The sequence below is a fragment of the Myripristis murdjan genome, chromosome 22, assembly GCF_902150065.1.
Source record: "Myripristis murdjan chromosome 22, fMyrMur1.1, whole genome shotgun sequence".
Lineage (NCBI taxonomy): Eukaryota > Metazoa > Chordata > Actinopteri > Holocentriformes > Holocentridae > Myripristis > Myripristis murdjan.
This window is the reverse complement of record NC_044001.1, coordinates 8081147-8107965: the sequence shown is the minus strand read 5'-3', so window position 1 is coordinate 8107965 and position 26819 is coordinate 8081147. Positions and strand designations below refer to the sequence as shown.

The 26819-nt window shown below is 41.7% G+C and overlaps 2 protein-coding genes across 6 annotated transcripts in view; both read left to right on the top strand.

The window, feature by feature from the left end:
- The window catches only part of pacs2 (phosphofurin acidic cluster sorting protein 2), a 63820-nt gene extending 54961 nt beyond the window's left edge, over positions 1 to 8859 (top strand). For all 4 annotated transcript variants that reach the window (XM_030044016.1, XM_030044014.1, XM_030044018.1 and 1 more), the window contains 6 exons: positions 1904 to 1946; positions 2102 to 2144; positions 3021 to 3156; positions 4207 to 4427; positions 4908 to 5021; positions 6591 to 8859. In XM_030044016.1, the coding sequence (XP_029899876.1) occupies positions 1904 to 1946; positions 2102 to 2144; positions 3021 to 3156; positions 4207 to 4427; positions 4908 to 5021; positions 6591 to 6709 (676 nt within the window). In that variant the 3' untranslated portion in view covers positions 6710 to 8859. The remainder of the gene's footprint in view (positions 1 to 1903; positions 1947 to 2101; positions 2145 to 3020; positions 3157 to 4206; positions 4428 to 4907; positions 5022 to 6590) is intronic.
- Positions 8860 to 9529: 670 nt separating this feature from the next.
- dcaf5 (ddb1 and cul4 associated factor 5) lies at positions 9530 to 26587 on the top strand. 2 transcript variants are annotated; one of them, XM_030044026.1, is made up of 10 exons: positions 9530 to 9665; positions 9815 to 10016; positions 10810 to 10953; positions 12152 to 12188; positions 12537 to 12676; positions 14419 to 14548; positions 16220 to 16433; positions 21389 to 21455; positions 22434 to 22561; positions 25062 to 26587. In XM_030044026.1, the coding sequence occupies exons 2-10, from the start codon at positions 9833 to 9835 to the stop codon at positions 26436 to 26438; spliced, it is 2421 nt and encodes an 806-aa protein (XP_029899886.1). In that variant the 5' UTR covers positions 9530 to 9665; positions 9815 to 9832; the 3' UTR covers positions 26439 to 26587. The 2 variants fall into 2 exon arrangements, with proteins under 2 accessions (XP_029899886.1, XP_029899885.1); XM_030044025.1 differs by having other exon boundaries at positions 9555 to 10016.
- The last annotated feature ends 232 nt before the right edge of the window (positions 26588 to 26819 follow it).

Genomic DNA, 26819 nt, shown 5'->3' with positions numbered 1-26819 from the left:
ATACATATTGATGCATCCCCGACATCAGAAAAATGCCGAGTCACTTTATGGAAAGAGGGAGTGATTCGTAGAGCAAACTGCTTGTGTGAAGTTCCAGTTTGAATGAGGATTACTTTTGTGGTGAGATGATGGTGTCTTCATTGGATAATCCAAAAATTCAATTCAATTTTATTTTATTTAAAAGGGACAGTGTACAGTTCAAACATAAATGTTGCCATTTGATGCACTGTACCAGATTATAGCTTCAAGCTAATTTGCATCTGTAGGTAGGGCACAACTGCATCGTTAATGGGCCACAGATTAAGGGAGTGAGGTACAGAGGAATTAGAGGAAGAGAAGAAGGGTAAAAATATTTCTGATGGGTTTGAGGTCGATCACAAATCTGATCACAAGTCGATTTGAACCTCAGCTGTCCGCTTTTGATCGGGTCACCAAGCCGGATGTTAATACCAAGTGTCTGCTGCTCTCTCAACATCAACCAGGATTGAGTTTAGTGTGTTCAGCACCACTGGGCCTGTTTCCCACCCTCATAAGAAGTCATTGTTTTTGTGTATCAGTTTTCTTAACACTACAAAGTGCTGTAAAATGGAAAGAGGAAAACATTAATGATTGACCATTCATTGCTCAAAACGTGACATGTAATATTATTATGCATATTGTCTTTTACTACAATCCATGTTCCCATTCTCAACAGAGATTTGTGTGAAGAGTGCATGTGCAGTGTCCCTGTTTACAGTGTCCAATGTCCATTTTCACCGACTGATTTGCATGTACATGTCCTATCTGATCACATCACACATTTAAGCAAATACGTTTGGATGAAACACGTTAGACCAAAGTCATACGCTTTGTCATGATGGAGATGAACATTCGCCACTCGCATACCAGGCAGACATTTGGCTTCCTCTCTGTGGCTGCTCTGAACCTGATTTCGGCGGGGATGCTGTGCTGTGTTGGGGGGAGGAAAAAAAAATGGCCTTGACTGCACACTGTACCTCCTGTACTCTGTCTTCTCTCTCTTTCTCTCTCCCCTCCTGTGTAGTCTCTCTGTTTCTTCCCTGGGGGGGCGATGGCAGGTTTCTTCAAGGCAAGAGCAACAACCTTTTACGTCATCAAGTGTTCACACTCCTTTGTAATAACCTAGAAGTAGCTCCATTCAGGCTATTTTTCCGGTCGGCGCCGGGAAAATAGTTCGGAAAACGCTCGTAGTTGTAGTTATGCACTACCGCTCACGAGGTAGTGCATGGACCCTGAGAGGTTTTGGATTTAGGTTGCTGCTCTTCCTGTCCATTTGTCTCATCATCTGTTTCTCTGTGAGCCAACTTCACCACTTTAGGGACTTGCTGCCTCTTGAATGTCTTATATTCTGACTCGTTTGCAGTCAGTCTCTGCAACGGTGGGATGGCTTTTTTTTGTTTGTTTGTTTTTTGGAGGCCAGGAAATCGGCCAATAGCTTGCATGTTTTGCCTCTCGAGTTTCAATCAGGAGCTGGAAGTTGGAATATGATTAATTTTAGTGGCGGTCCTCAGCTCAAGCCTGGCAACGAGAACAGCATGCTTTGTTGACTGTGATTGTTTTGTTGGTTATATCTTTGTGTTCTTTATATGGAATGAAAGACCACTTCCAGATGTCAAACACAGGAAATCAACCCAGTAGCCAAGACGTGCACATGACTAACACTAGATCCTGATGTTTCTAACCTTCGCCTCTCTGAATTCAAATCTTCAAATCTAGTTTTACAAATTCCTCTGGGAGTTAGTCCCCGTAGTCTCCATTAGATATTTAATCAGTATCGGCATGCAGAATTGATTTCTTTCTTTGTTTTTTTATCAAGACATGATTATTCTTTTCTTGCCTCCTTTCCCCTCTGTGCTTCCGTTCGGGCTCTGCTGCCACTTCACAGCCCCGATGAGGACTCGTGTCAGAAATTCATCCCTTTTATCGGGGTAAGTAGCCGCTCCTTTCCCCTGATTTTTCCCTGATTTGTCACCGCACATTGGTTTTTGCCTCGGTCCTGCATGTCCGTACATTTGACGTGACAGTTTGAAATTGCCTGATTACTTTGGCGCTAATCTTTCGCCCTCTGTTTTGAATTCTCCAGATGGTGAAAGTTGGCATCGTGGAGCAGACATCTGCAACGTCAGGCAAGAATTAAGTTTGGATTGTAAATGGCTGTTTGACATGTGTTGTTTTTGCATAATTTGAAGCTCTACGGCAATCTGCGCCACAGAATCTCAAAGCTACATTAGGCGGCTTTGCACATCGGTGGCTCCAAAAATGTGAATTTCAGTACCAAGAAATCATGTGATGTGAAAACTGCACACAGCAGGCTCATATTTATCATTTTGGCTGGTGTGTTGCTTTGGTATAGACCAAAACGACAACACAGGCGAATGATGTGCTGTTGGTGAGTCCAGCTTTCTCTGAACAGAGCGCTCACTCGCCTCTGTTTAGACGACAGACTGTATTTTACTCCAATCATCACTTCCTGTGGTTGGATAAGTGTGCACACCCAACATTAGGAATGCATTGGGACAAATCGACAGCATCTTAATTCGGGCGTATGACAAAAGCTGTAGTTTGACATAGATATCTTCCCTTGTGCATCTTTAACTCTGCAAACTATATGTAAACATGCTTATCTAACCTCACAAAAATATAATTCTGTCCTTATTTGAAGTTAGTCCTGCAGTGCACTGAACCAAAATGCAACCCATTACCTTTACTTGTGAAAAAAATAGGAAATCAAGGCACCAAACAGCCGATTCAGTTAATGTACACAGTTAACCAGATACAGTCCTTTGAAGTCATTGATAAATAGACTGCAGGATTTTATAATGCTGTAGATAAGAGTAAAACTTAATTTAATATTACCGGAGATAACAGCCACTTTAGTCCCATAACTTCAATCATGGTGAAATTTTAGTAAATGTAGTCTTCTCTGTGTTTTAGTGAGCTACAGGTAATGTTTGCCTTTTAAAGAAATGAAGAATGAGCTGTTTGACTGTTTTCTACCTCAGGAGACTCTGATGATGCGGCACCCATCGGCTCAGCGCTGCTCTCCTCCACTCCTCCGCAAGTGTCACCCGCTTTCAAAGAGGCGTCGCCCACCCCTCCCTCCTCGCCCTCCGTCAACACCGGCTTCTGCGCTTACAGGTAGAATGTGACACCTGATTAATAATGGGAATTCAAGCAAAAATTTCCTTTGGGGTTGTTCTTTCTTCCTAATTTTCTCCCCCTTTTGCGTTATGATTTTTTTGAGTTATTATGTCTCAAGATCACGGATAGGGCAGTCCCATAACATCTTGTGACTGCATCCCACAGAGAGCTGAAATAGGCCACTACCCTGTTCCATCTTTAATTAAATATCTAAAATTATGAAAAACATGTTTTCAGAGTCACCAAAAATATTATTTTGAAAGCATCTTTCTGCATGATTTGACATATTTCTGATTGAAGCAAGATGTTAGGGTAGAACATGATGTGTACACAGATAAATCAAAAATAATTGGTGGTGTAAACTGATGGGACAGGCAGAGAAGAACAGTTTTATAGGATGGGAGGGGTGGGGAGGATTTTATGTTGTTTTATTAGTTAGAAGTTTTACGTGCACCTCCTGTAAATGAGGAAGCAACCACTAAAAATATAATATAGTATATAGAAATCCTAGAAAATATAAAATATTTTCATGAATGTATTGCTAATAGGTGTATATTATAATTTGGACAATATGCTAACAAAGGGAAAAGTCGTTTTTCATGGCATTGTGACTTTTATCTTTCTTTTAGTTACTTTCCATCTCTCCTCAGCATATTGTACACTCCTGATCAAAATCTTAGGAGGTCATGACAGTGTGGATACCTGACAGAAAATGACACTGAATCCACATTTTTGCGAAGATTCGGGCTTTTAAAGGCAGTGGTCTTAAACTTTTGATCAGCTGATGAACAGCCTATTTCAGTTTAATGGTTGTTTGCAATAAATTGCTTACTAAAATTTGTTTTTGTCTCACTCCCATTTCTTCTATTTGCATTTTGAAGCTCTACTTAGAACCTTCTTAAGATCCAACAGTGCAAAATGTAAATTCTTGCAATTTTTCAACTGGTCTTAAAATTTTGATCAGGAGTGTACTGCAATACATGTGAGTTAATCCATTAGCAAAAAAAGTCCTGAGCACCATCCCTCTTGCCTCCTGTTTTTGCGTAGTTCTGGTGGCCAGGCGGAGCTGATGGGGCTGCAGGTCGACTACTGGGTGGCTCCGACCGACAGGAAGAAAGACGTGGAGAAGCGGGACTCATCCACCAAAAACACCCTGAAGTGCACCTTCCGCTCGCTGCAGGTCAGCCGGCTGCCACTGGGGGGCGCAGAGCTGGGCCCCCAGCCCACCATGTCCATGACGGTGGTGACCAAGGAGAAGAATAAGAAGGGTAAGCTGTGATGACATGGAGGCTGACACATCATCCAATTACACCAGGATGCCTTCAAGGGATTATTTCACTCCAGAACTCCGTTGAAGTTGGTAGAACCATGAACACACATCGAGTTATCGATTTTGATAAAAGGTCTTGGGCTTCCTGGTGGGTCAGATGGATTCCAGGTTTAGGATCTTTTTCGTGTTGTCCTTCCCTCTCTGTCTCTCCATCTTTTCTGTCGCCCAACTACCAAAGTGCCATGAAAGTTTACATAATCTGTCGTACATAATCAAGCCACATAAAGAGACTGGGATGAAAAGCATGGAGGGCTATTTGAGACATGGTGGCAGACACACAGTAGCATGCCCTCACAAAGTCTCTCACAATCACATCACAAAAATCACACACAAATCCAATCGACAACATCTGAAAGGAGAGAGTCTCTGAATCCCTCTTTCACTTAAAGCATGTGTCTCTGCTGTTCCCTCCTGCCAGTCATGTTCCTGCCAAAAAAGAGCAAAGACAAGGAGGTGGAGTCCAAGAGTCAAGTGATCGAGGGCATCAGCCGGCTCATCTGCACTGCCAAGCACCAGCAGACCATGCTGAGAGGTAATGTTCCCCGGAGAGCTGCTGCCCCACTGAGCCCTCACACACACGTCCAGGTCAACCTCGTACGTCTTCCTTCGCCCTGCCGGGAAGCGACAGTTACCTGATATCAAGACGTAGCTGTCAACTTGTTCCACTCTGTTCCCGTCTTCATCTTCTGCAGAATCGCTCAAAACTTTTTAAAGTGAACGTGTGATTCACGGGTCGGGCGCCAGACTAAAACGACAGCCTGTACGCCGCCGTGTTGACACATGTCCAAATCGATTCGGTGGATCACCATGAAGTTTGGTGACAGCATTCAGGTCGTCTAGAGCCGGCGTATTCAGCTGGCGTTGACATCCGGCCCAGAAGCAGATTCCAAGTGGCCCAGTGAGCTTGAATTAAATAGGCGATTTTAATTTGCAATGTTATTCGTTTAATTGTAATATTATTTTTTAGCATTACTTTCAAAAGGATGCTGAAAATGTCTGGCCATTCTGCATTTCCTGATTTTTAAAATCTGGCCAATTCAATCTGATTGAATTGAGTTCTAGAGGATGAAACTCTGCACTTTTGGTGGCCTTATGACCTTCACTGAAATATCTCAAAATCTGTTAGGATTGCCATGAAATTTGGTGACAGCACTCATGTTGGCGGTAGAGGATGAAAGCATTTTGGTGACCCCATGACCTCACCTCTAGCGCCACCAGCAGGCCCAGCAGGGCATCTGCATTAGAAACAACATGCTTGTTGTTATTGTCAGCGGAGTTTTTCCTGCTGATGCACCTAGCAAAGAATGCCAGAAATAGTTGTCCCACATGCGATGGGGGTTTGTCCGTCCTTCAGACATGATATGTCACCACTAGTGAGATCTAGTGTTAAAAATATACAATGATTGGCATAAAGGGGGTGTTATATTTAAAGGTCCAAATTTCAACCTTTGAAAGACCGTAACTGCTGCTGTACACCGCTGGTCTAAGTTTTGAGTAACCTTGGAGGGATGATGCATCTTGTCACAGATTATTTCAAGGGGTTGTTGCATCATTTTCGCAGACAGGCTCTGTATTTTTCAGTCCAAGCAATATGAAAATAAATAAATGGAAAACTCACTGTACAGTCACTTAGCATCTTGAAATTGTACGTCAAACATAATAGTTGCAAACCAGGCTTTTAAGCATGTTTTTTTTTTTTTTTAGCATTTATGAGTATACATTGCCTTTTATACACTCTGTTTATTATGCATATTCTGCTTCAAGCTTGGCTAAGTTACACTGTGGAAACTTCTGAATGTTCAGGGTGTTTTGTGCTCATTGTAAAAAGGGCTCCTAGTTACTGCAAAAAGTCAAATACTATTCTGTGAGTTTCCTGTTTTCAAAAAGGGCATTTATAATGGTTTTTGTGAGGAGGAGAACAAGTGCCTCGTAGGTGCTGTGTTAAAGCCGAGTAAGTAGAAATGTAAGGAATTGACATTTTACTGAGGTGTGGGTTGAAAAATACTGAACTTTTTAACTTGTGAGCTGCTCTGGATAACAGTTCTGGCACGTTATTTAAAGGTGAAGTAATGTTTGTTTTTTTGTGTTTCCTCTCCCGCAGTGCTGATTGACGGCGTCGAGTGGAACGATGTCAAGTTTTTCCAGCTGGCAGCACAGTGGTCCTCACATGTCAAACACTTCCCTATAGGGATCTTTGGACACACAAAAGGCCCGTATTAGTGGCACCTAAGAGACTGAAACACTGAGGACAACTCTCCCTTCCCTGCCCTTCCCGTCCCTCCCCCCCGTGCCAACAGCTTTTAACCCCCTTGTCCCGGTTTTGTCCCTGCACACTTCCAATCTGCTGTCTTAATATAAGCTCCTCCTTTCTCCTTTGGATTTGTCTGATGACTTCATTTTTTTTTTTTTTTTTTTTTTTGCGTGTATTATTATTATTTTTTTCTATTTATGTAAAAATGTCTCGAGGCAAGGCTGCCGAGAGAGTATTTCTTTACTTGGCTTTTTAAAAGAAAAATCCTGCTAATGTTTTATAGACTTTGAGGAGAAAAAAAAAAGTACAAGCCTAATGAAATAATAATTAGAAAAGACTTCTAACTGCTAACACGCACCCTGGCACCCCCCTCCACCCCCACCTTTCTCACAGCAGATTTTTTTTTTTTCTCGATGAGGTTGTTTTTAAACTCTTGCCCAGCACAATTTACCAAGAATATTCCAAAAAAGATGAGGGTTGCTGCCTTGTGATGACGGACAAAGCGGAGGAGGTGGTTGTCATCTTGTTTTCTAGCAGGTTTTGGATTCTCAACTTCAGCGACTGCTGAAGACAAAAAAAAAAAAAAAAAAAAAACAGTCCCTGATCTTTGCCCCCCCTGCACTCAATGGAAGAAGTCTGAAATGTGCAATAGATACTGCATACTGTGTGAATGCAAATCAGCACTAAAAAAACAACCTGGCACTGTTAGTAGATCCCACTTTGCTCTTGTTTCTGCACTTCACTCAAACCCTCTCTGTCTCTCCTCTCTCTCTCTTCTTTACTTTCCCTCCTCCTTATCTCTCTCAGTAGCTGTCCAGTTGTACGCTGGATCAATATCTGAAGAATGTCATTCCAAAATAAGACACACAATTTAACAAAAAAAAAAAGAAAGAAAGAAAGTGAAAACACCTACTCTTACAAGACAACTGATAGCACAAAATGAGAGCAACTTAGTACTTTTTAAATGATCAAAGGCTCCTTAAAGCTGTTTGTTGATCAAATGAAGATACACGTACAGAGTGGATCCTCTGTATGAAGTGGAAATTATTTTTTTCTAAAACGGATAGCTTTGGAATAGAGCTCCTCATTTCTCAGCTCCCACACTCCTCCCGATGCACTCCACACCTTTTTTCTCCAATAGCAAAACGGTACTTTTTTGCCAAAGGATTAACTCAGCTGCAGCTCACTCATTACCTGTGTGGTATTATAGTTGACTTCATGTATGTAGAGGTGAATGTATTGGAGGTACCTTATTGTAAAGCACTTTTAAATGTTTGTCCAGCATAGATTAGGATTTTAAAATGTGCCCCTGATACTGATGGGCACATGAGGCGCATAGACAGACACTGTAATCTGCCCGGCAGCGCCAACAGCTGGCACGGTTTATAAACAAATGGCATCATTCATATGCATCTGGATCAACTTCAGTGCCGTTGTAATGTCACCTTACGTTTGGTTCGACAGGCCCAATTGGACTAATTTAGATTATTTTATGCTAATATTCTGGAAAGGTTAGCCTAGAATGTGTAGAAATGTGATGTTAACTTTTCATGTTGTATCGGTAGGTTTTGTTCCATCTTTAGTTGACTCTTTAGGATTAAACTAAAAAAAAAAAAGTATTTTGCTTATGAAATGTATTTCAGTAGCAGTTTTGTCATAACCTTTGCCAATTTTTTGATAAGTGCCTAAATTGCTTAATTTTGACAAATCAATGTAAATCTTTCCCTGGGTAATATGGTGCTGAGTCTGGTCTGACAACAACAAAGTAACTCAATCTAATGATTTGGTATGATAATAAACACACACGGTCAGGCCTGTTCATTCAAAACTTGCTTTAAAAATAAATTTTAAAAAAGGGTCCTGCACAGGGAGGGAGAAAAAAAATCATGCCCCTTTGGCTCTCCAACTTGGGTATAAATAAAATAAATTATTGCTAAAGCCCACTCATGTTGAACATACATTTGTTTTTGTTTTTTTGTGTTTTTCTTTATAAAGAAGACATTTTAAGTGTTTCTTTTTTTTCATATTGTCTTGGAAAGGCTTGTTGAGACTGAGAGTTCCCTAAAGACTACCACTGTAATCCCAAAAACTGGGAGTAATAAAACTACTATACACACTACTGGAATGTATTTTTATTATCATTTTTCCTGTGTGTGAGTTATTGAGTCGAGAAACAGCAGACGTAGCATTAAACAAGAAGGTGGATCAAGTGTGGCCTCCAGTTAGTGAACACAACATGAGGAGCTCAAACACCATATAAACCAAAATCAATTATATTGTCATGAAAAATAAAGATTAAGACTTCACCTTCAGATAAATTACATCAGCTTGAGACAAGGTCATTATAGTGATTAAAACTAACCTAAAAACTAAAAATAGGTGTGAAAAGGCATTTTAATGGAGTGAAATAAAAATAAACGACTCAAAAAAACAAACAAACGATTGTGTATTTACAAAATAAAATTGTCTTTTGTTTTAGTTTTTGTGAATTGGGTCAAATTATGTCGATTGAGCCTGGGACAACTGAATACAGAAATTAATAAAAACTAAACTAAAACTAAAATGAAGCCATAGGAAACCCACCGTGGAAACTGAATTGACACAAAAAAAAAAAAAAAAAAAAAAAAAAACAGAAAACAGAAAACTATAATAACTCTGACACTGGGAATATGACAGAGGTAGTTTTCAGATAATAAAATAAAAAACGTAGACAGACTGATAGACACACATGTTGAGGCAGCAGTGTGAGGAGGGGGAGGAGGAGGAGGAGGAGGTGCGGCCGGTGATGCTGACTGACAGACAGGGGGAGAAAGAGAGATCCTCCGGAGCAGGAAGCCGCTGCCGGGACTGGCGAGAAGAGAGAAGAGAGGAGAAGAGGCACAAAACAACGTCGACATCAGCCAGCGGCGGGGGAGCCACCATAATGTAGACCACAAACACACACACAGACACACACACACACACCCGAAACAGCCGTACGAGCACCAGCACATGTCCAAGCAGCGGCGGTGAGACCCAAACGAGACATTTTTGGGGTGTTTTTTTTTTTTTTTTTTTGCATGTGGAAAATGAAGGAGCTGAAGGGCTGCGGTATGCGCTCCTCCGTGGGCTTTCTGTCCCGGAGAGAGCTCACTGGCCAGCCGCTCATGAAGGAGGAATTTCAGAGACGCAGGCTGGCCGGCTGCACTAGCCTCTACAAGAAGGATATGCTGGGTCATTTCGGCTGTGTCAACGCCATCGAGTTCTCCAACAACGGAGGGGAATGGCTTGTGTCTGGTAAGTTGACAAATCCCCCCCTTCCTCAAGCGGAGCGAGTCGAGGAACAGCCCTCTCGCTGTTGTAATGTGTTAGCATGCTAACTAGCGCTAGCCGCTCCGCTGAAGCGCAGCCTAACCGCCGTGTTAGCCTAGCTTCTTTTCGGCTAACCGAGCTAGCATCGCAGGCTAACGTCAAACCCAAAGTGCAAGCTACTGGTGCTGCTGGTGGTGTGTGTGTATGTGTGTATGTGTGTGTGGTGGTGGTGGTGGGGTGTTTGAAGCCTGAAGCCCCGGACCCATCCCATATGTCAGTCCGTAATATGATCACCGTGTGCGCTGAAATGTAATGTTTTTCTTCCTAATGGCTCTAAACATGGCTACCTCCTGAAAACACAAGGCTTGTTTTGTCCCGAGTGGATTAAAAACAATCATCTGGCCTAGCCTGACAGTGTGAAGCTTGCTGTTTCTGGTCTGCTGAGGATCATGTCTACTTTGTGCACTGCTGCAGTCTTGTTTCACTGTATGTGCATTCCTCTTGTGTCTTTAATAACCCTGACCAGCTAAATTGGACAATACTAATGAAGCAGGGCATGGGGTATTTTTTTTTAAAATAATACCAACTGAATGACTGAATTAAGATCAATACACCTCCAGGTGTCCAGTGGGACATCTCATGGTGGATTGATTATGTTTTAAATGTGTTTCAATGTCATCATTGTCAAGAAGTTGTAAATCCTGCACCTCAGCATGTTTAATATACCATTTAATGTTGTTATATCTGTGGGATTGACCCATCTCTGTAATGTCCCCAGGAGGAGATGACCGCCGGGTGCTGCTGTGGCACATGGAGAAAGCCATCCATGCTCGGGCCAAGCCTGTGAAGCTGAAGGGGGAGCACCTTTCCAATATCTTCTGCCTGGCCTTTGACAGCACCAACAAAAAGGTCTTCTCTGGAGGTAAGGGGATGTAATACAAGGTCTAATCTCTAAGTCTTCACAACAGTGGGTGTGTAAGAGCCTGGAAGGCTTATTTCCCCTCCTAGTCCTTGACCTACAATTGTCCTCAATCAAATTCCTTTGTGTTGGTCTTCATTCATTTTGGTCTGGGCCTTGTAGATAAAAGTTAAATCAGATTAGATGTGATGAGATTAGACAACTCTGATGTCTTCAAACTGGCAGTGTGTGGGGTGCAGCAGAGGACATTAGCATACAATTTAAAATCAAATGGCAACACATTACACACATGACATCGCTGACATGGACATCGAATAGATTTCAGCCGCAGAACAATACAGGTGTTAAGAGGGAAAGAGGGCTTGTATTTTTTGGTAAGTTACAGGTAAAAAGAATAATACATGTACAGCCTTCTGCTGTACATGTACTGGGCAGCTCCTAGGTGTGAATATGTGAAACTATGAATGTAAAATTGAGGCTTTGCTGAAAAAGAGCGTGTGCACTCTAGAGGGCTTAAGGGTTTGTTCATGTCTTAATGATGGGGAAAAAAAATCACATGAGCATACTTATCCTGGATAAATAAAAGTAAAAATCCACACATCAGTGCAGATAGGACTGGATTGAATGCATCCATTATCATCAGATCAGCTGTGACCACAGGTGAGGTGGGTCTTTATTTTTAAAATCATCATACAACAAGGAATTGCTTAGTTCAAGTGCTTAACTGGCACTTGAAATGCAATGCAAGTGGCAGCAGAAGTATTGCAGTTACCATTGAGTGCACATGAATGACACATAAGGTCTTAATTATGAACAGGAAAGTCAAATTTCTCTATGTTGCCAGAGTTGCTGAGTTACAGTGTTTTGCCGGGATGTGGTAAGTGTTGCCTAGTGACCACTGCTCAATCACACTGCAAACAAGTCTAGAGGAACAAATACTGACCCTGTAAAACAAGTAATTGATTTCTTAAGCTAATCAACTAATTAAAATCTAATACAAACCTGTTGCCTAAAATAGCTCTGCAAGTCTCAGGGGGGCAAAAACAAGCACTTTGTTTAATCTGTCTAAGAGGACTTGAGTGCACAACATGAAAACAAAATGAAGTTTTACAAAACTGCATTTGAAGGCAACATTTTTCTTAACACTCATCTGCCTTCTTTGTCTTCGACACTCACCAATTATCTTTGTGCTGTTTTGCAGGTAATGATGAACAGGTGATTCTTCACGATGTGGAGAGGTGGGTAAAAAAATAAAACAAATAATACCAATCATCACCGCAGTATCAAAAGTTTTATATTCATGCGACCAATTAAAAAAATATATTTATATATTTTTTGGCACTGCTATGATTCAGCTGTATTCACTGGCTTTTGCACTCACAGTAGCACAACATAACAGGGTGTCTCCTGCACAGCCACATTTTTACTTGTTTTCTTCAGGTGTTGTTCAAGTACAGGAAATTTAAATATACTAAAGTCAAAAAAATCTTGCCACACACCAACAAAAAGCTCCAGACGCACTTGATCAATATACTGAATATTTCTACATCTTTTTCAAGTAAAATGGATGTTTGATATTCCTACAGAGGAGAAACTCTGAACGTGTTCCTGCACATCGATGCTGTGTACAGCCTGTCTGTGAGCCCGGTCAACGACAACGTGTTCGCCAGCTCATCTGATGACGGCCGTGTTCTCATATGGGACACTCGCGAGCCGCCACATGGAGGTGTGTGTGTGCATGTGTGTGTGTGTGTGTGTGTTTTGTCCTCTATTGGTCCTGTGTAGCTCAGTGGCTAGAGCATGCCAGGGTTAGGGGTTTGCATGTGCAACACTTTGCATGGTACTTGAAGACACTTGGGATTAAGACACCCACCAGAACTGCAAGTGCTATGTTAGACATCTCATGAAAGTCTAAAACAAGGTTTCTCAAAGTCAGGTTTTTTCAGACGCTGAGTCGTGGGAGGCTTTGAAATGAGTTTGCAAGTTGTGCGGAAGAAAAAAAAAAAAAAATGATAATGATGCCACAGCCTTCCCAAGGCCCTGCAGTACAACATAGATTAATAAATCATTGTCGGCTGGATGATTGGTAGTCCAAACACAGAGTGAACCAGTTTGTAAAATGAGTTTCATTAAATGAAAATTGGACTCTGCGGTGGTCCCAGCGGTCGTATGAATAAGACACACATCCAGAACTTCAGTCTCTACAGAACAGCTTGTAATATTCAGGAACTCTTTATGGGTGTAATTATAAAACTATTCATAGGTATTCGTGCAATATATTTCAAGTTACTCGTGAGGGCTGAAATGGGTATACAGAGGTCCGTGATGGGACACAATGAGACCTGTTGATAACTCTGAAAAAGCAGTGGATCATCTTGCATGACGTCCATATCCCGCTATTTTAGAAGCCTTCCTTGTGACCAAGTTGGCCTAATAATACATTTAGCAGTATTACAGTATTCCATCTCTGCCAGCAGGAGCTTTTTATGTCAGCCTGTTTCCGCTTTGAAGCTTCAAGTCGAAAGGATAGTAACTGCACACAAAAGAAAGTTTTTATATCCCCTTGTTTGTCAAAATGTCCATCTGTCTTAGTATTAGCAATATCAAAGTAGCAAAATATTTAATATCGTTAAAGTAGGTACGCTTAATCTTTTTGCCTCTGTATGAAGAGCTCTCCATTAATTGAAACAGTAGGGCAGCTGCTTTGGTTTAAAAGAGTTTAGAAGACAGAGGATTTTATTGAATTTTATTGATGTTCCAAGATTACTTTCTCTTGTTGTGTCTTCTCCTGATCGACTAATAATAATAATTCAATTCTCATGAATGTATGACCTTCCTTATATAGCACCTTTCCTGTACAGAATACAACTCAAAGTCCGTTTATTATTCAACACCGGCTTACAAACACACAAATAGTACATTTTAAAATAACAGGGTTCATACAGCTACTATTAATCCTTAAACGCTTCAATTTTAAGTTTGAAAAGCACTTTTGAATTGATGAATGATGATGGTGATGATGAAGCACTTGAAGCTGCTTGAAATTGTAATTGCATTACCTTCATGGTAAATGACTGGGTCGGTGACACCTTTTCTTCCTTTTAATTTGTCTCCCTTCTGTTGAATGATCTTACTAAAATAAGTTTTGATTGTCAATGGCACAATAACATCTGATTTAATGTGATGCAGAAGTGAAATGATGATTTTAAGTAGCCGTAAACAGCTTGAAAATGCACCTTGAAAATGCTTGAAAAGGGCTTGAATTCAATTTAAGAAAAGGTGTAGGAACCCTGAAGTAATTTGAAGGAAAAAGTAATGGCAGTAAAAGTAAGTAAAAGTAAAAGTAAAGGCACTTACATAGTAGGTATAACTGTAGATGTTTGACGCTGTAGCCACACGTCAGGTCTGAACTTGCACATAAGTTTCATAATTTCTATTCATGTGATTCTGCTGTTTCATTGTGTTCAGAGCCGTTCTGCCTGGCCAGCTACCCGTCAGCCTTTCACAGTGTGATGTTCAACCCGGTCGAGCCCAGGCTGCTGGCCACTGCCAACTCCAAGGAGGGAGTGGGATTATGGGACATCCGCAAGCCACGCAGGTTAGATATATTTGCCTGTTTAATTCCTTTTTTTAACTCCCTTTTCAAGATGAGATGAAACTTTATTGATCCCCCCTGGGGAAATTAGGTTCCTGCAGCAGCAAAACTAATAATCCGCAGTGAAAAGGAAAATGGGATATAAGCAGGAAGATTGAGATTAATGGAGTCAATTAGAACCTATGGAAGCATCAAGAAGAATCATTAAAAACAATCTGAACAATAAAATACAGTCATGGGTTTATGTAAAAGTATGTTGCTGACAGGTTCAACATTTAAATAAATTGTAAAATGGGAGGTATGGGAAAGAAAATTAATTATCTAAATATAAGGATTAATCTACACTCTTATCATTCTTGAACTGTATGACTTAGAATTGTATTTTTAATTATCCCATTGTTTTTAATATTAGTGTTAATTGGCTTGAAACAATTTGTCAATTGGAAACAAGTGAAACATTCAGCAAACCATCTAAATACTATTTGAAGAGTTCTGTTAAAAATATGTATCCATTCCAGAGGAAAATGAACACCAACACAAACACCTGAAAATCATTATAACCTCCAAAACCGAGTGGATCCGGTCTGTTATTGTGTTATCGCTCCGTTACCCAAGGACATGGGTCACCTGCTATCATTTCAGAAGTTCAAGAATTAATATTGATTTTGCACTATCAGTTATTTTGTAAGCGTAGATCTTTCCACTCCAAATAGCGTATCAGTTCAGCTCAGTTAATAATTAATCTGCACTTTATAGATGGAACAGTGTAAACCCTTTTTTTTTTGTAAACAACTGCCTCAAGATTGAAAGAGAGAGAAAGAGGGAAAAAAAATCCTCATCAATTTATTTTTGGCTGTACCTTTGTCTTGATCTTTTCCACCAGGGGGCGCTGTTGTCACATTGTTGAACTATGCACTACCAGCCCCCTCCACTGGTGACAGTCTCTTTGTAAATACAGATAATTTATACCAGCTCTGTGGCTGTACCAAAACACTGAATTGAGATTATTATGTGTTGCCATTATCTTGAGCAGTAAGGCTTTGACATTTGCTTACCTTAGTTTAGTTTATTATTACACAAATTACAGTATTTGCAGCAAATAGGGAAGGGAGATGGCTTTCCATTTCTGTAGTCTGGCTATGTTTTGAAAATTTCTCCCTGCTCCTGACCCTCCCTGTCTTTATTAATTCTATTTTTTGTAATGTTTAAAGTGAAGTTTTATAAAATATTGCATATATATTTATAGTATGAAATATTTAATGGCAGTTATTGCTTTTGAAATTAGTTACTAATTTAAGTGCTCCTTTACTCTTTTGATAAGCTTAGATATTTATGGAGGTTTAGATTAATACTGAATTGGTTTTGAAAATTGTTGTACAAATTAATTCGATATGCTGCACCAGCCAACTTTGCACCTTTGCAGTCCAGATGGCAGAAAGACGCAACTTTTTGAAAAGTTTCAACTCCAGTACCCAAGAAAAAAAGGATTCTGCACACTGTTTAAATGAAAAGAGGCTAAAAAGCAGAAAAAGGCTCCCTGATGCATTTATTAGGCTCCAAAAAAACCCCAAAAAACTTCGCTACTCACAAGTAATATAAAGGATTTAAGCTGATTAAAACTGGTGTTTTATCCCTGGTGTGGTCTTAATATTTCCTGTTGTTCTGTTCTGGCAGCTCGCTGCTGCGTTACGGTGGCAGCATGTCCCTGCAGAGCGCCATGAGCGTCCGCTTCAACAGCACAGGCACCCAGCTGCTGGCGCTGCGGCGCCGTCTGCCGCCTGTCCTGTACGAGCTACACTCGCGCCTGCCCAGCTTCCAGTTTGACAACCAGGGCTACTTCAACTCCTGCACCATGAAGAGCTGCTGCTTCGCCGGGGACAAAGATCAGGTTGGTCATCAGATTAGCTTTCCCTGATGAATCTATTCCTAATCTAATATTGCTGCGGTTACTGCTACTGCTCAGTAAGAAGCAGCAGCACAGAGCAAAGAACAAAGTAAAGTAGACAGGACTTGACAGTTAAAAGCTGTCCTGGAAAAGTGAAGTATTAAACAAGATTTTAAAAAATACTGAGAGTTTTTGAGCCTTATTAACACAGTCAAATCACTGTATATTTTTTAACAGTTTTCCAAGGTTTAGGGACAGTCTAGGGATTAGTTTCACATTTTTTCCCTTGTTATAAAAGCCACTGCACAACCAAGTCATCAAATGATTTTGTTAATGGACTCAAGAGCTCTCCACTGTTACATACATAGAAAGGGTAAAAATAGTAGAGTATATTGGTTCCTGCTGTGGAACTGGGACTCTCTGCCCTGGAGGAACACAGAAGCCCCAATACTCAGCCAAATTGTCCTCCCTTAGGTCCTCCTCAGACATGACATCACCCTGCAGACATGCTTTCTATGTTAACATTATCCACGGGTGTCAGCAGAGCGCATAAAGGCTTAAAAAATGACTACCACCCCCCCTGTAAGAGTGAAAGCAGTAGTTTAAAGGTTAGAGAAACAGGCCTGTGACTGATAGGTTGCTGGTTCGAGTCTGTACGTACACGGTGAAAAGTTAGACAGGGAACAGGAGTTAGAAATGCTCTCCACTTTCTCAATAGCAATTGGCAAGACCTTTGACCCCTGATTGATCAGTGGGGCTGCACAGTGACCAACAACAGATGATTTTACTACTTTTTTCTTTTTACTGGTATGCTCTTGGATCAGGAGTCAGGTCTGAACATGCAATTTGAGGCCAAAATAGCACAAATTCTTTTCATTTTTTTCTTTTCTTTTTTCATTTATTTAACCTTTATTTAACCAGACAGATCACAAGGATGAGCTCATAAAAGGAAATGTGTGTATTGGAGGGAGGGAGAGAGGATCAAAACCAAGTAAATTTAAAATCAATGAGACACTGAACATCGGGAGACCAAACTGTAACACAAGGCAACATAAAGTAAACATACAGGGACACACTATAACATAATGGGACGGACAAAAGAAAATAAATAACACGAGGTGCCAGGAAATCAGCAGTGAGTAACAACAACAAAAAAATCGCTAATGAGCAAGATCATAAAAGACAAGACAGGCAATTAAACCAAATCAAGCATGAGACCCAAGTATTGTTGCCAAGGAAACAAAGCAGTAACAAGTGTCTCCAAAAATATCCACAGTGGAGATCTTCGAGGCTGGAAGGGAAATAAGTTTGTCCGGTTTAAGGGATTTTTTTTTTTTTGTAATTCAGTCCAGTCACCTGGTGCAATGATTTTGAACATATTTAGAAGTATGTGATTGGCTGGTGTATGTTGATTTATATTTGTCTTTGTTGCACCAAAAGATAAACTGCTCTAGGATTGTGTAAATCTTTGTTGAATTTTTTTTTATACTTATGGTGAGTAAATCAGTATAGCTGTGCAAAAAAATCAAAAAACCAAAAATGTGATGTTTTTCGCAATACTGTTACTGATTCTCTAGCTCTTTGTATTGTTTACGCACTTCATTTTCATATGACGTTTATATTTTAGTGCACTGTGCTAATTCTGGTTGAAGAAACTGGAATGGGAGTTTTGTATTAAACGAGTGCAGTGCCCAGTCAGAATGTACCTGTTTTGGGACAGACTGTACACGAGTGCCTGTGCGTGTTTGTCTGTGCTGTATTTGAATAATTTGTGTATGTCTGTTTGTATGTGCGCTCTGGGTGTGTGTATGCGTGCTGTGTGTTCTGCCCCTCCCTCCGCCTCCACTGAAGTGTGTGTGTGTTTGTCCCTCCACTTTCACTGTGTGTGTGTGTGTGTTTTCTGCTGTGTATGCTGACCCTGCCGCCACCCCAACTTCAACTGGCCTCCATTGAACTGTGTATGTATGCTTGTCCTTTCATTTTCTGGACAACCGTTCATCCAGTCGACTTCAGAGTTTACACTTCGCTCTCTTGAATCCTCACCAGTTCACCTGCCAAGTTTGAAGACGATCAGATGAACGGTTGTGGAGATAATTGAAAGACAGACCTACACACATACAGAGATTCCTACGTTTATAGTTAGATTGGATTGCTTTGAGTTTTTTATTACTCAGTTTATCATAATGTTATATACTGTAGTAGCCCACTCAGTCAGTTTTGTAGAATATTGCAGTTTAACATGAGTAAAATCATATAATATTATGATTTATCTGGATACATATTGTACTGTAAAGCCCTTCCCAACACCAGTCGAAGTGTTAAGGCATTTTGTTTATTAGACAGCGCAGTTCAGAAAAACAACTGTGTGGAAAGGGGGAATGACATGCAACAAAAGGTGACCAGGCAGCTTCGAACCCATAATTTCACAAGTTCGTGGCGTTGGCCTTAGCCCGCTGTCCCACCAGGATGCAGCCAGCCCTCCAGCCTTCAGGTATTTTTTTTTTTTTTTTAAATACAGACCAGAAACCGCAGCAGTTGGAGGATTTTCTCAGCATGGCGTGAAACCAGAGATACAGAGTGGAAGCTTACCAGACAAAACTGATGGAAAGTAAAGAGGGGGGGGAGTAATGGGTGTGACATTCCTGCTTGACGTGTCCTCGGGGGAACTTGAGGTGGGGCCTGAGCGTGCAGGTGTTCCAGTTCGGGATGTTTGCAAGTGCCCTGGAGCAACAGCGATCTGAGTTAGAGTTGGCGTGTTAAAGGGATAATGATTTTTACTCTTCATTACATGGCCTAGAATTTGAGTAGATCTTATATTCTCTTTTCCTTGTAACACTTGAGTTACAAGTCGGCCTGTGTATTCCCTATGGGGATCTTGTCACCTTGACACAGAGCGTTTGATCTTAAAGTTGGCACGCTGTTGTACCCAAGCTAGTGTTTGAACCTGTTTGGTAACAGATATACGATATACATATATAACAGATATCAAAATAACCTGCTGCCTTTGATTTTTTTTTTCTTTTTTTCCAAAATAAATCTGGGACAGAGAGCCTGCCATTTTCCAGTTGGTCCTGGGTCCCTGCTACTTCAGGCATTACTGCAGTGTATTTTGTTTTATTTTATTTAGGGGTTTTGTTATGTAAAGACAGAGCACACTGCTGTTTTTCTGAGAAACATTTATACTGTTTATACAGTTCAGTGGACAGAGTTGGTGTTGGTGTTGGTGTGGTGAGAAGGGAAGGTCCATGATGGCAAGATTTAGCAGTGCTGAAGTGTCCTTGAGCAACGATCTGAATCCCTACCAGCTTCAGGGGCTTTGATCTCCTCATGTAAAGAAAAATTATCCACCAAGGCCGATGCAATATTGCAGAAATAATGTAATAGTAACTCCTCCTTTGGTGGATCAACAGTACAAGAAGGATTCCACATCAAGACAGCAAGAAACAAGCACAACAGCACAAAGACAATCACTTGAAACAGGTTAAGTCGAAATCTGTTTCCAGACTAGAAAGTGAACTTGCCAAACAGTCCAGCTGAGTGGAAACGTGTTCACAGAAGGAAGGAAGGAAAAGAAAAAGAGGAGAGGGAGGAAAAAAAGAAAAGCAGGGCAAAGAAACTGTATTAGGAAGAAAAACATTCTGGTCATGCACCGTGTGTGCCTGAATGTGTTTTTTTTTTTTTTTTTTGGGTCATGCTTGTGAACATCTGCAATCTACTCACCAGGCTGGGGAGGTAACACCAAGACAATACTGGTGAATTTGTGTCATAGATGGCAAGTTTGTCGACCCCCACCTGCTTACTTGGCAGGTGACTAACCACTGTGTTGAGGTTAGGATAATTTCCGCGGCGGGGGATACCTCCAGGTAAGCCCTGGTTAGACCTGCCGGCTTGTTTGTTGAACAGCTTGCACCAGTTATCCTAACAAAGAGGGGATTTAGCAACAGTGACTCTCAACTACCACTCAGCTCTGTAAAGTGAACCATATTATCTTTGTCTGCACACTAGAGTGGGTTTTTGCACTGGAGGATGATGGGGTGTTTTGGCCAGGTAGACTTGAATTGGGCTATAATCATGGAGCTCGCGTAGCCCCTCTGGTACGGTGCGCTGCACAGATTAAGGCGAAAATGTCACCTCCATTCCTGTCGTTGTCCGTAACTGGAATAGACTTCAAAAAACCTGAACTCACCCTTTAAGACCAGCAGTGTTCACTTTGTTGACTAAAAACTATGACTAAAAGCATTTTTTCCTTAACGAAATCAAAATAAAAACCAAACAGAAATGAACCATTGTTGACAAAAACTGTGGCAAAATATGATATGTTCATCAACAAATAAAGAGGCAAAAATGAATCATAAATAGATGAATGAAAACACATCTCCTGACCTCAGTTTGGAGGCGAACAGATCCATGGGCAAATTATTTTTGATTCTAAGCACAGTATAAAAACAAAAGCTAGACACAAAATACAAGAAACCTGTGATGAGAAATGTAGGTCGATCAGTCAACAACAATTTAATGAGGAATTTACAGCGGAAAAAATGTGGAAAATGATTCAGTAAAAGTTAGATTAAAACATTTGTTTTCTTACCCCGGTCCGTCAACTACACTACTACACACTTTGACATATAAGGATCGTGACTCCATAGTAGCCCACCTTATTCGACAGGTTTAATTGGAGCCATCTGTTTACAATACCTAATATAGCACAGACAAGGAGTCGGGGCTCTGTTGAGGTCAGGCTGTCATGTCAGGAGTGTTTGATCACAAAATGCGAGACGGAGCACTTTGATAAGATCTAGCTGCACCAGATTTTCCTTGACCCCCTGGGTTCGTCTCTGCCAGTGGTCATTGAGATAAAATCTTCCTCCCGTACAACTTCGATAAAAGTTAGGTTGTACTAATATGTGAAACAGGCTTATTTTGTTGAATCTCTCTCTCTCTCTCTGGTTTCCTCGTAGTACATCTTGTCTGGGTCTGATGACTTCAACCTGTACATGTGGAAAATCCCAAAAGATCCCGAAGCAGGTGAGTTGGAGCTTCTGTCTCTGTGACGCTGACTGTATCTTTACGTTGGTATGTTGGTTGTCTGCTCGTGTTAAAGGTGCTGATAATATGTCTGTTAAACGACGGATCGGAGCATCAGCTGAGACTATGGCGCAGCCTGTCGTGCATCAAAAATCCCTTCCTTAAACTTGTGTAACTTTGGATTTCTGAGTCATTTCCTGTAGCTGCTTTTGGATTACATTCTGACTCCTAATGAACTGCACCACAGGTCATTTGGACGAGAACCAAGAACTACATTTTTTTTGTCATCTCTGTATGGTTATTTGGAGCCACCCAAGTTTGAATGACATTGTTCTCGCTTGCCCAAACAAAGTGAACTATGGGGTGAACTCTCAAGGGTTTGAATAAGCCAACTGTGTTTTAAACGTACTTACTTTGAGTGGAAATTCCCACCCAAAAAAACATGTGGTTTAGTGTAGTTTGACTGTCATTATGCCCTGCAAAATACAAGAAGTGCCCGGTTTATTATTTAGTGAAAAGTTTATACCTACAATGTGCTAATGAACATGTGTCCAGAGTGATAGTATATTTACTCAATTTAGTGTATGTGTAGACTGAACAAAATCATAAGATCATCAGTCAGTGCCCTCTTTTTTTCTAATGTTTACATCCCAGTTTGTCAACATGCGATTATTTTATCCACCAGCCAACCAGCAGCCATCAAATGAATGCTTTGTATTAATTCTGCTATCACGCTGTGCTCATTACACTCAACCATCACTCTGCTCCGTGATTCATCCTGTTGGAGTATGTGTCAAGTTTTTCGAATGGTGATTATCTCATTTCTGAATGGAACCCTTCTTCATTCACTCCATGTGGTTGCCAGATTGAGTATCGAGAGTATCAGAACGCCTGTCTCTGATCCTGTAAATCAGTGTGAGTTTGTGTATTGTCTGTCAGTTTTATAACAGCCGCCTTCTCGTTCTGTCATTCGTTAAGGAGGCCCGGGTCGCGTGGTGAACGGGGCTTTCATGGTGCTGAAGGGTCACCGCTCCATAGTGAACCAGGTCCGCTTCAACCCTCACACCTACATGATCTGCTCCTCCGGGGTGGAGAAGGTCATCAAGGTCAGTATTGAATGCCATTACTACAAGTCACATTATTTTAAAGGACCACACCAGTAATTGTCCCATTTACTACAATTTACCCACATTTTACATGGCAACAAACTATTTTACAAACCATGAGGGGGCATAGTGGGAAACTAGTGGCTGGATAAAAGGTAGGAAAAATTATATTGGCGCTCTGAAATATGAGTGCTTGCTTTGGGAAATAGATGTGACGCTAAACGTGTGGTCCTTTAAGTCAGGCTTGATTCCATCAGTGCTTTTCAGAGGCTCGAATGGGGGACACAGATGGGTCACACTGACATGAAAACAGATCCATAAATTGTTCTGAGGAGATGATTCAGCGGTTTGAGAGGCTGTTGTGTATTTCCAAGGCCCCAGGTTTGATTCCACTTGAGTCCAGGTGTTTACACTGCTGAGGTGCCCTTGAGCGAGACTTGAATCGCTGCACTACCAGCTCTGATATCTGTACTCCGTAGCTGACTGAGCTCTGACCTGCCTCTTGCAGAAAAAAAAAAGTCAAAAATCAATTTTCCCTATTTTCAACTTGTGTAACAGATAACTGACATTAATGCCAGACTTGTAGGTGTTGTTGACATCCAAGTTGTTCAGACTGGGTCACAGGAAGAGACTTTCACACATAACTTAATGAAACCAGACTGTTCCGCTGCCAAGTCTTTGCTATGTAAGGCAGTCTGAATCAATTATGGAAGTCTTTTAAAGAGGAAATAAGTAATGCATTTATTGCTCCAGAGCACAAAATGACCGTAATATATCCGCAGGAGTTTATAGGGTAATTGATCATTAACAGTCACTCAGCGGCTTCATTGTCAGGTGCTGAGATCTTTGGTTTTCTAAACGTCCCCTTCCAGCCTTCCACCTATTCAAATTTCAAGATATTTCCAATCATCTACTCACAATGACAGAGGGCAGTGAAACAACCAATCAGTAGTCAGATAATTCATCAGCTGTGAAGGCTAAAAAACCTTATTCTCAAGACAAAAAAAACAACAAAAAAAAACAATTATTATTTCACTAATTTGCATAGTCATGAATAACCTAATCACCCAGAGAAGCAAAAACTCTGCCAATTTTGTTGCAATTTCTCTTGGCCCTATAAAAGTCTGAGATTACTTAATACCCTGTGGAGTTTATATCTTAAAAAGTCAAAGGTATGTTTTTTTTTTTTTTTGAATAGCCTGTTTCAATGTTAATGTTTTCCCTTGCAAAAAAAATAACAAAATCTTACTTTTAAAGTAGTTTCCCGGATTTTAAAATTTTTTAAAATGAATGCATCATGTGATCTGTCCCTTTGTTGAAACTCTTCTCCTCCGCCTTTCCTCTCAGTTTCTAGCAGTGTTCTTTGAAGTGTTGGGATTACAATCCGCTGGTCATACCATTAAGTTTTATGCTGTCAGAATTACAAAGGGAGCTCACAGCAGCTACACTCGAGCCCTCAGACTGATGATGACTCACTGTTTTGTCCCGCTGCTGACTTTATGAATAAAGACGGCTGCAACTGAAGATGGCTTGCTGTCTCACCACCTTTTCGACTGACTCGGTTATGCATCATCAGACTGTTAACTGGGATGTGCACACACAGACGGGAAACATGCTGAACTGTAAGCCTCCATAAACCTTTTTGAGGAGAGCACAGTCCACGTCCCTTGGTGAGCTTTTAGATTGGAGAGAGGATGAGAAGCAGGTAGGGTTCCAGTGCCTTGCTCAAGGACACTTCAGTAGGAGAACCGCATGCTGAAAAGCCGGTTCCTTGAAGGGCGGTGTTCCTGCTTACCTCTCCAGCCTGCTTTCTATTTAAATTAGCGGTAGTCATTAAATTGTCAGTGTTTGATTGAAATCTTGTGACTGTAAAATTAATACTTCCAAGGTATTTTTAAACAGCCATGCATTTTTAAATGCATTGGTAACTATTTAGAGGGTATGTTTTTTTTTTTTTTTTTTTTTTTGCTGAGCAAGGAATTACAGTTGTTTTTAGTTTGCCGTTTGTGCTGATGTCCCCATGAGATAGCCCGTTAGGCTCTTGTGTGATTTTAGAAGTACAGCTGTAATAATTTAAAAAGGACTGTAAAGAGGATGTAAGCCTTCAGTTTACACAAAAACATGCAAGACACAGACACAAATATACAAAAATACATGTATATAATTGTAGATCATTCAGGAATGGCAGGGAAATGTAGTGGTGTAACATAAATAAAGAAGGGGGTCCACATTGCATAGAATTTTATTAATAGACCCTTTAAGCATGTGTTTAGTGCTTTAAATTAAAACAGCTTTAATCCAAAGAGCATGGGAAGGGTGTGCCAAGGATTTCCCTGTTTTCTATTTGTTAATCTTTCCTTCCATCTTTCTGACCATCTTCCTTCATTCCATCATTCCCCATTTCCATCCTTTCTTCAAATCCACCGTCCTTCCATCCCACCCTACATCTTATCAACCTTTCATTCTGTCCTACATTCATTTATCCTTCCATCCATCCCAGGTGTGGAGTCCATACCAGCAGCCTGACAGTCTTGGTGACCTGGAGGGCCGTGTGGAGGACAAGTCACGCAGCTTGTACACGCACGAGGAGTACATCAGCTTGGTGCTCAACAGCGGCAGCGGCCTTTCCCACGACTACGTCAGCCAGTCCATACAGGAGGACCCGCGGATGATGGCCTTCTTCGACTCACTGGTCCGTCGGGAGATCGAGGGCTGGAGTTCAGACTCTGACAGCGACCTGAGTGAAGAGGCCATCTTGCAGCTCCACGCCCGCGGACGCCGCTCCACCCGGGCTGTACCGACGACTCCCACCGCCGCCTCGGCTGCTGGTCCTCACAGTGACTCCGACAACTCGTCATCCTCCTCCCTGGCGGGCCCTGATGCCTCAGGAGGGGAAGAGCAAGCTGGAGTAGAGGGGGAGGCGCGACCAAGGAGGCGAGGCAGACGTCAGCGGCACCAGTCAGGTTTCCTGCTGGACCTGGTGAACGAAGACTCCGATTCCAGTGAGTTTTGGCTCGACCCCATGCCCCGGCCCCGCTCCCCGAGCCCCAGGGACAACTCCACCCTATCCAGCCCCACCTCCTCCCCTTCCCTCCCTGTTGGAGCCTCGAGCTCATCCACATCAACTTCCAGCTCCAGCAGTGATGCTGAGGACGAGGAGCGCCGCAACACGAAGCGCAGCATAGTGAGGCGACGCCGCATGCATGTGGTCTCCAGAGCTGGAGAGCGACCTGAATCTGTGCAGGCCTTGTTTTCTGCAATTGACTCCTGCAGCTACCCATCCATTTCTATTGATGACCCCTCGTCTTCCTCATCTGGTGAGGGGCAAGACACCGTCCAAATCAGACCCCGAAGGGACGCCCCCAGAGATGAGGAGAAACATCTGAGTCCTTCGGACTTTGTGTGCCCCAGCCCAGTCATGTCCCCTGAGAGCCAAGAGAATGAGGAGGGGAGTGACAGAGCTGAGCTGGAAGGACATTCAGCTGCATCTCCTTCATCACTGGACACATTCAGGACAGAGTCCCGGGCTACAGAGAGGGCTGCTCCAGAGCCTGCTTTAGACGGTTCTGACAGTGGAGAGGAGTGCAGCAGTTCGAGGGTTATGGACAAAAACCGGGCCTCCCCAAGCCGACGTGGCCCTGGAGTGAACGGGAAACACCGAACTGCCACACCGGACGGGGGATATATGGGTCAGAACCTTTGCATCTCCTCAGAATCAGATGGAGAGACGAGTGTTATGCCCGCAGACACCAGGCCTCAGAGAGATGGGCCATCCTCTCAAAGAGGCCCAGCACAGAGCGCTCTGAAACGGACTCATGTGGGTTCGGAGGAGGCAGAGATGGGGTCGTCGCCCTCAGAAAAGAAGCTAAAAACATGATGCCGCTTTGTCAGTCGGGAAAGTGGTTGTTTATTTGTTATGAGACTTACTTTAGGATGTGGGTTTTCTATGGGTTTTTACAACTCAGCTTTTTTCGTTTGGCATCTTGGTTGAAAAGTCACGACGTAACACATTTGGACAGACTCTGCTAAAGAGCAGGCGGTGTTACAAAAACAAAACTGAACAGAACGTGTGGCTGTTTTTTGTTTCAGAACAAATTAGTTGGACATTGTCATCACTTTTGAGGTCAAACCACAGATGACGTTAAATGATGGAAAAAGAAGCAAGAGCATAAGCTAAATAATTGTTGATAACAGTGGTATTTCAAGTGAACCACATTGGCTAGTCATTTATTTTCATGGTGCATAAATGCTTCTTTCT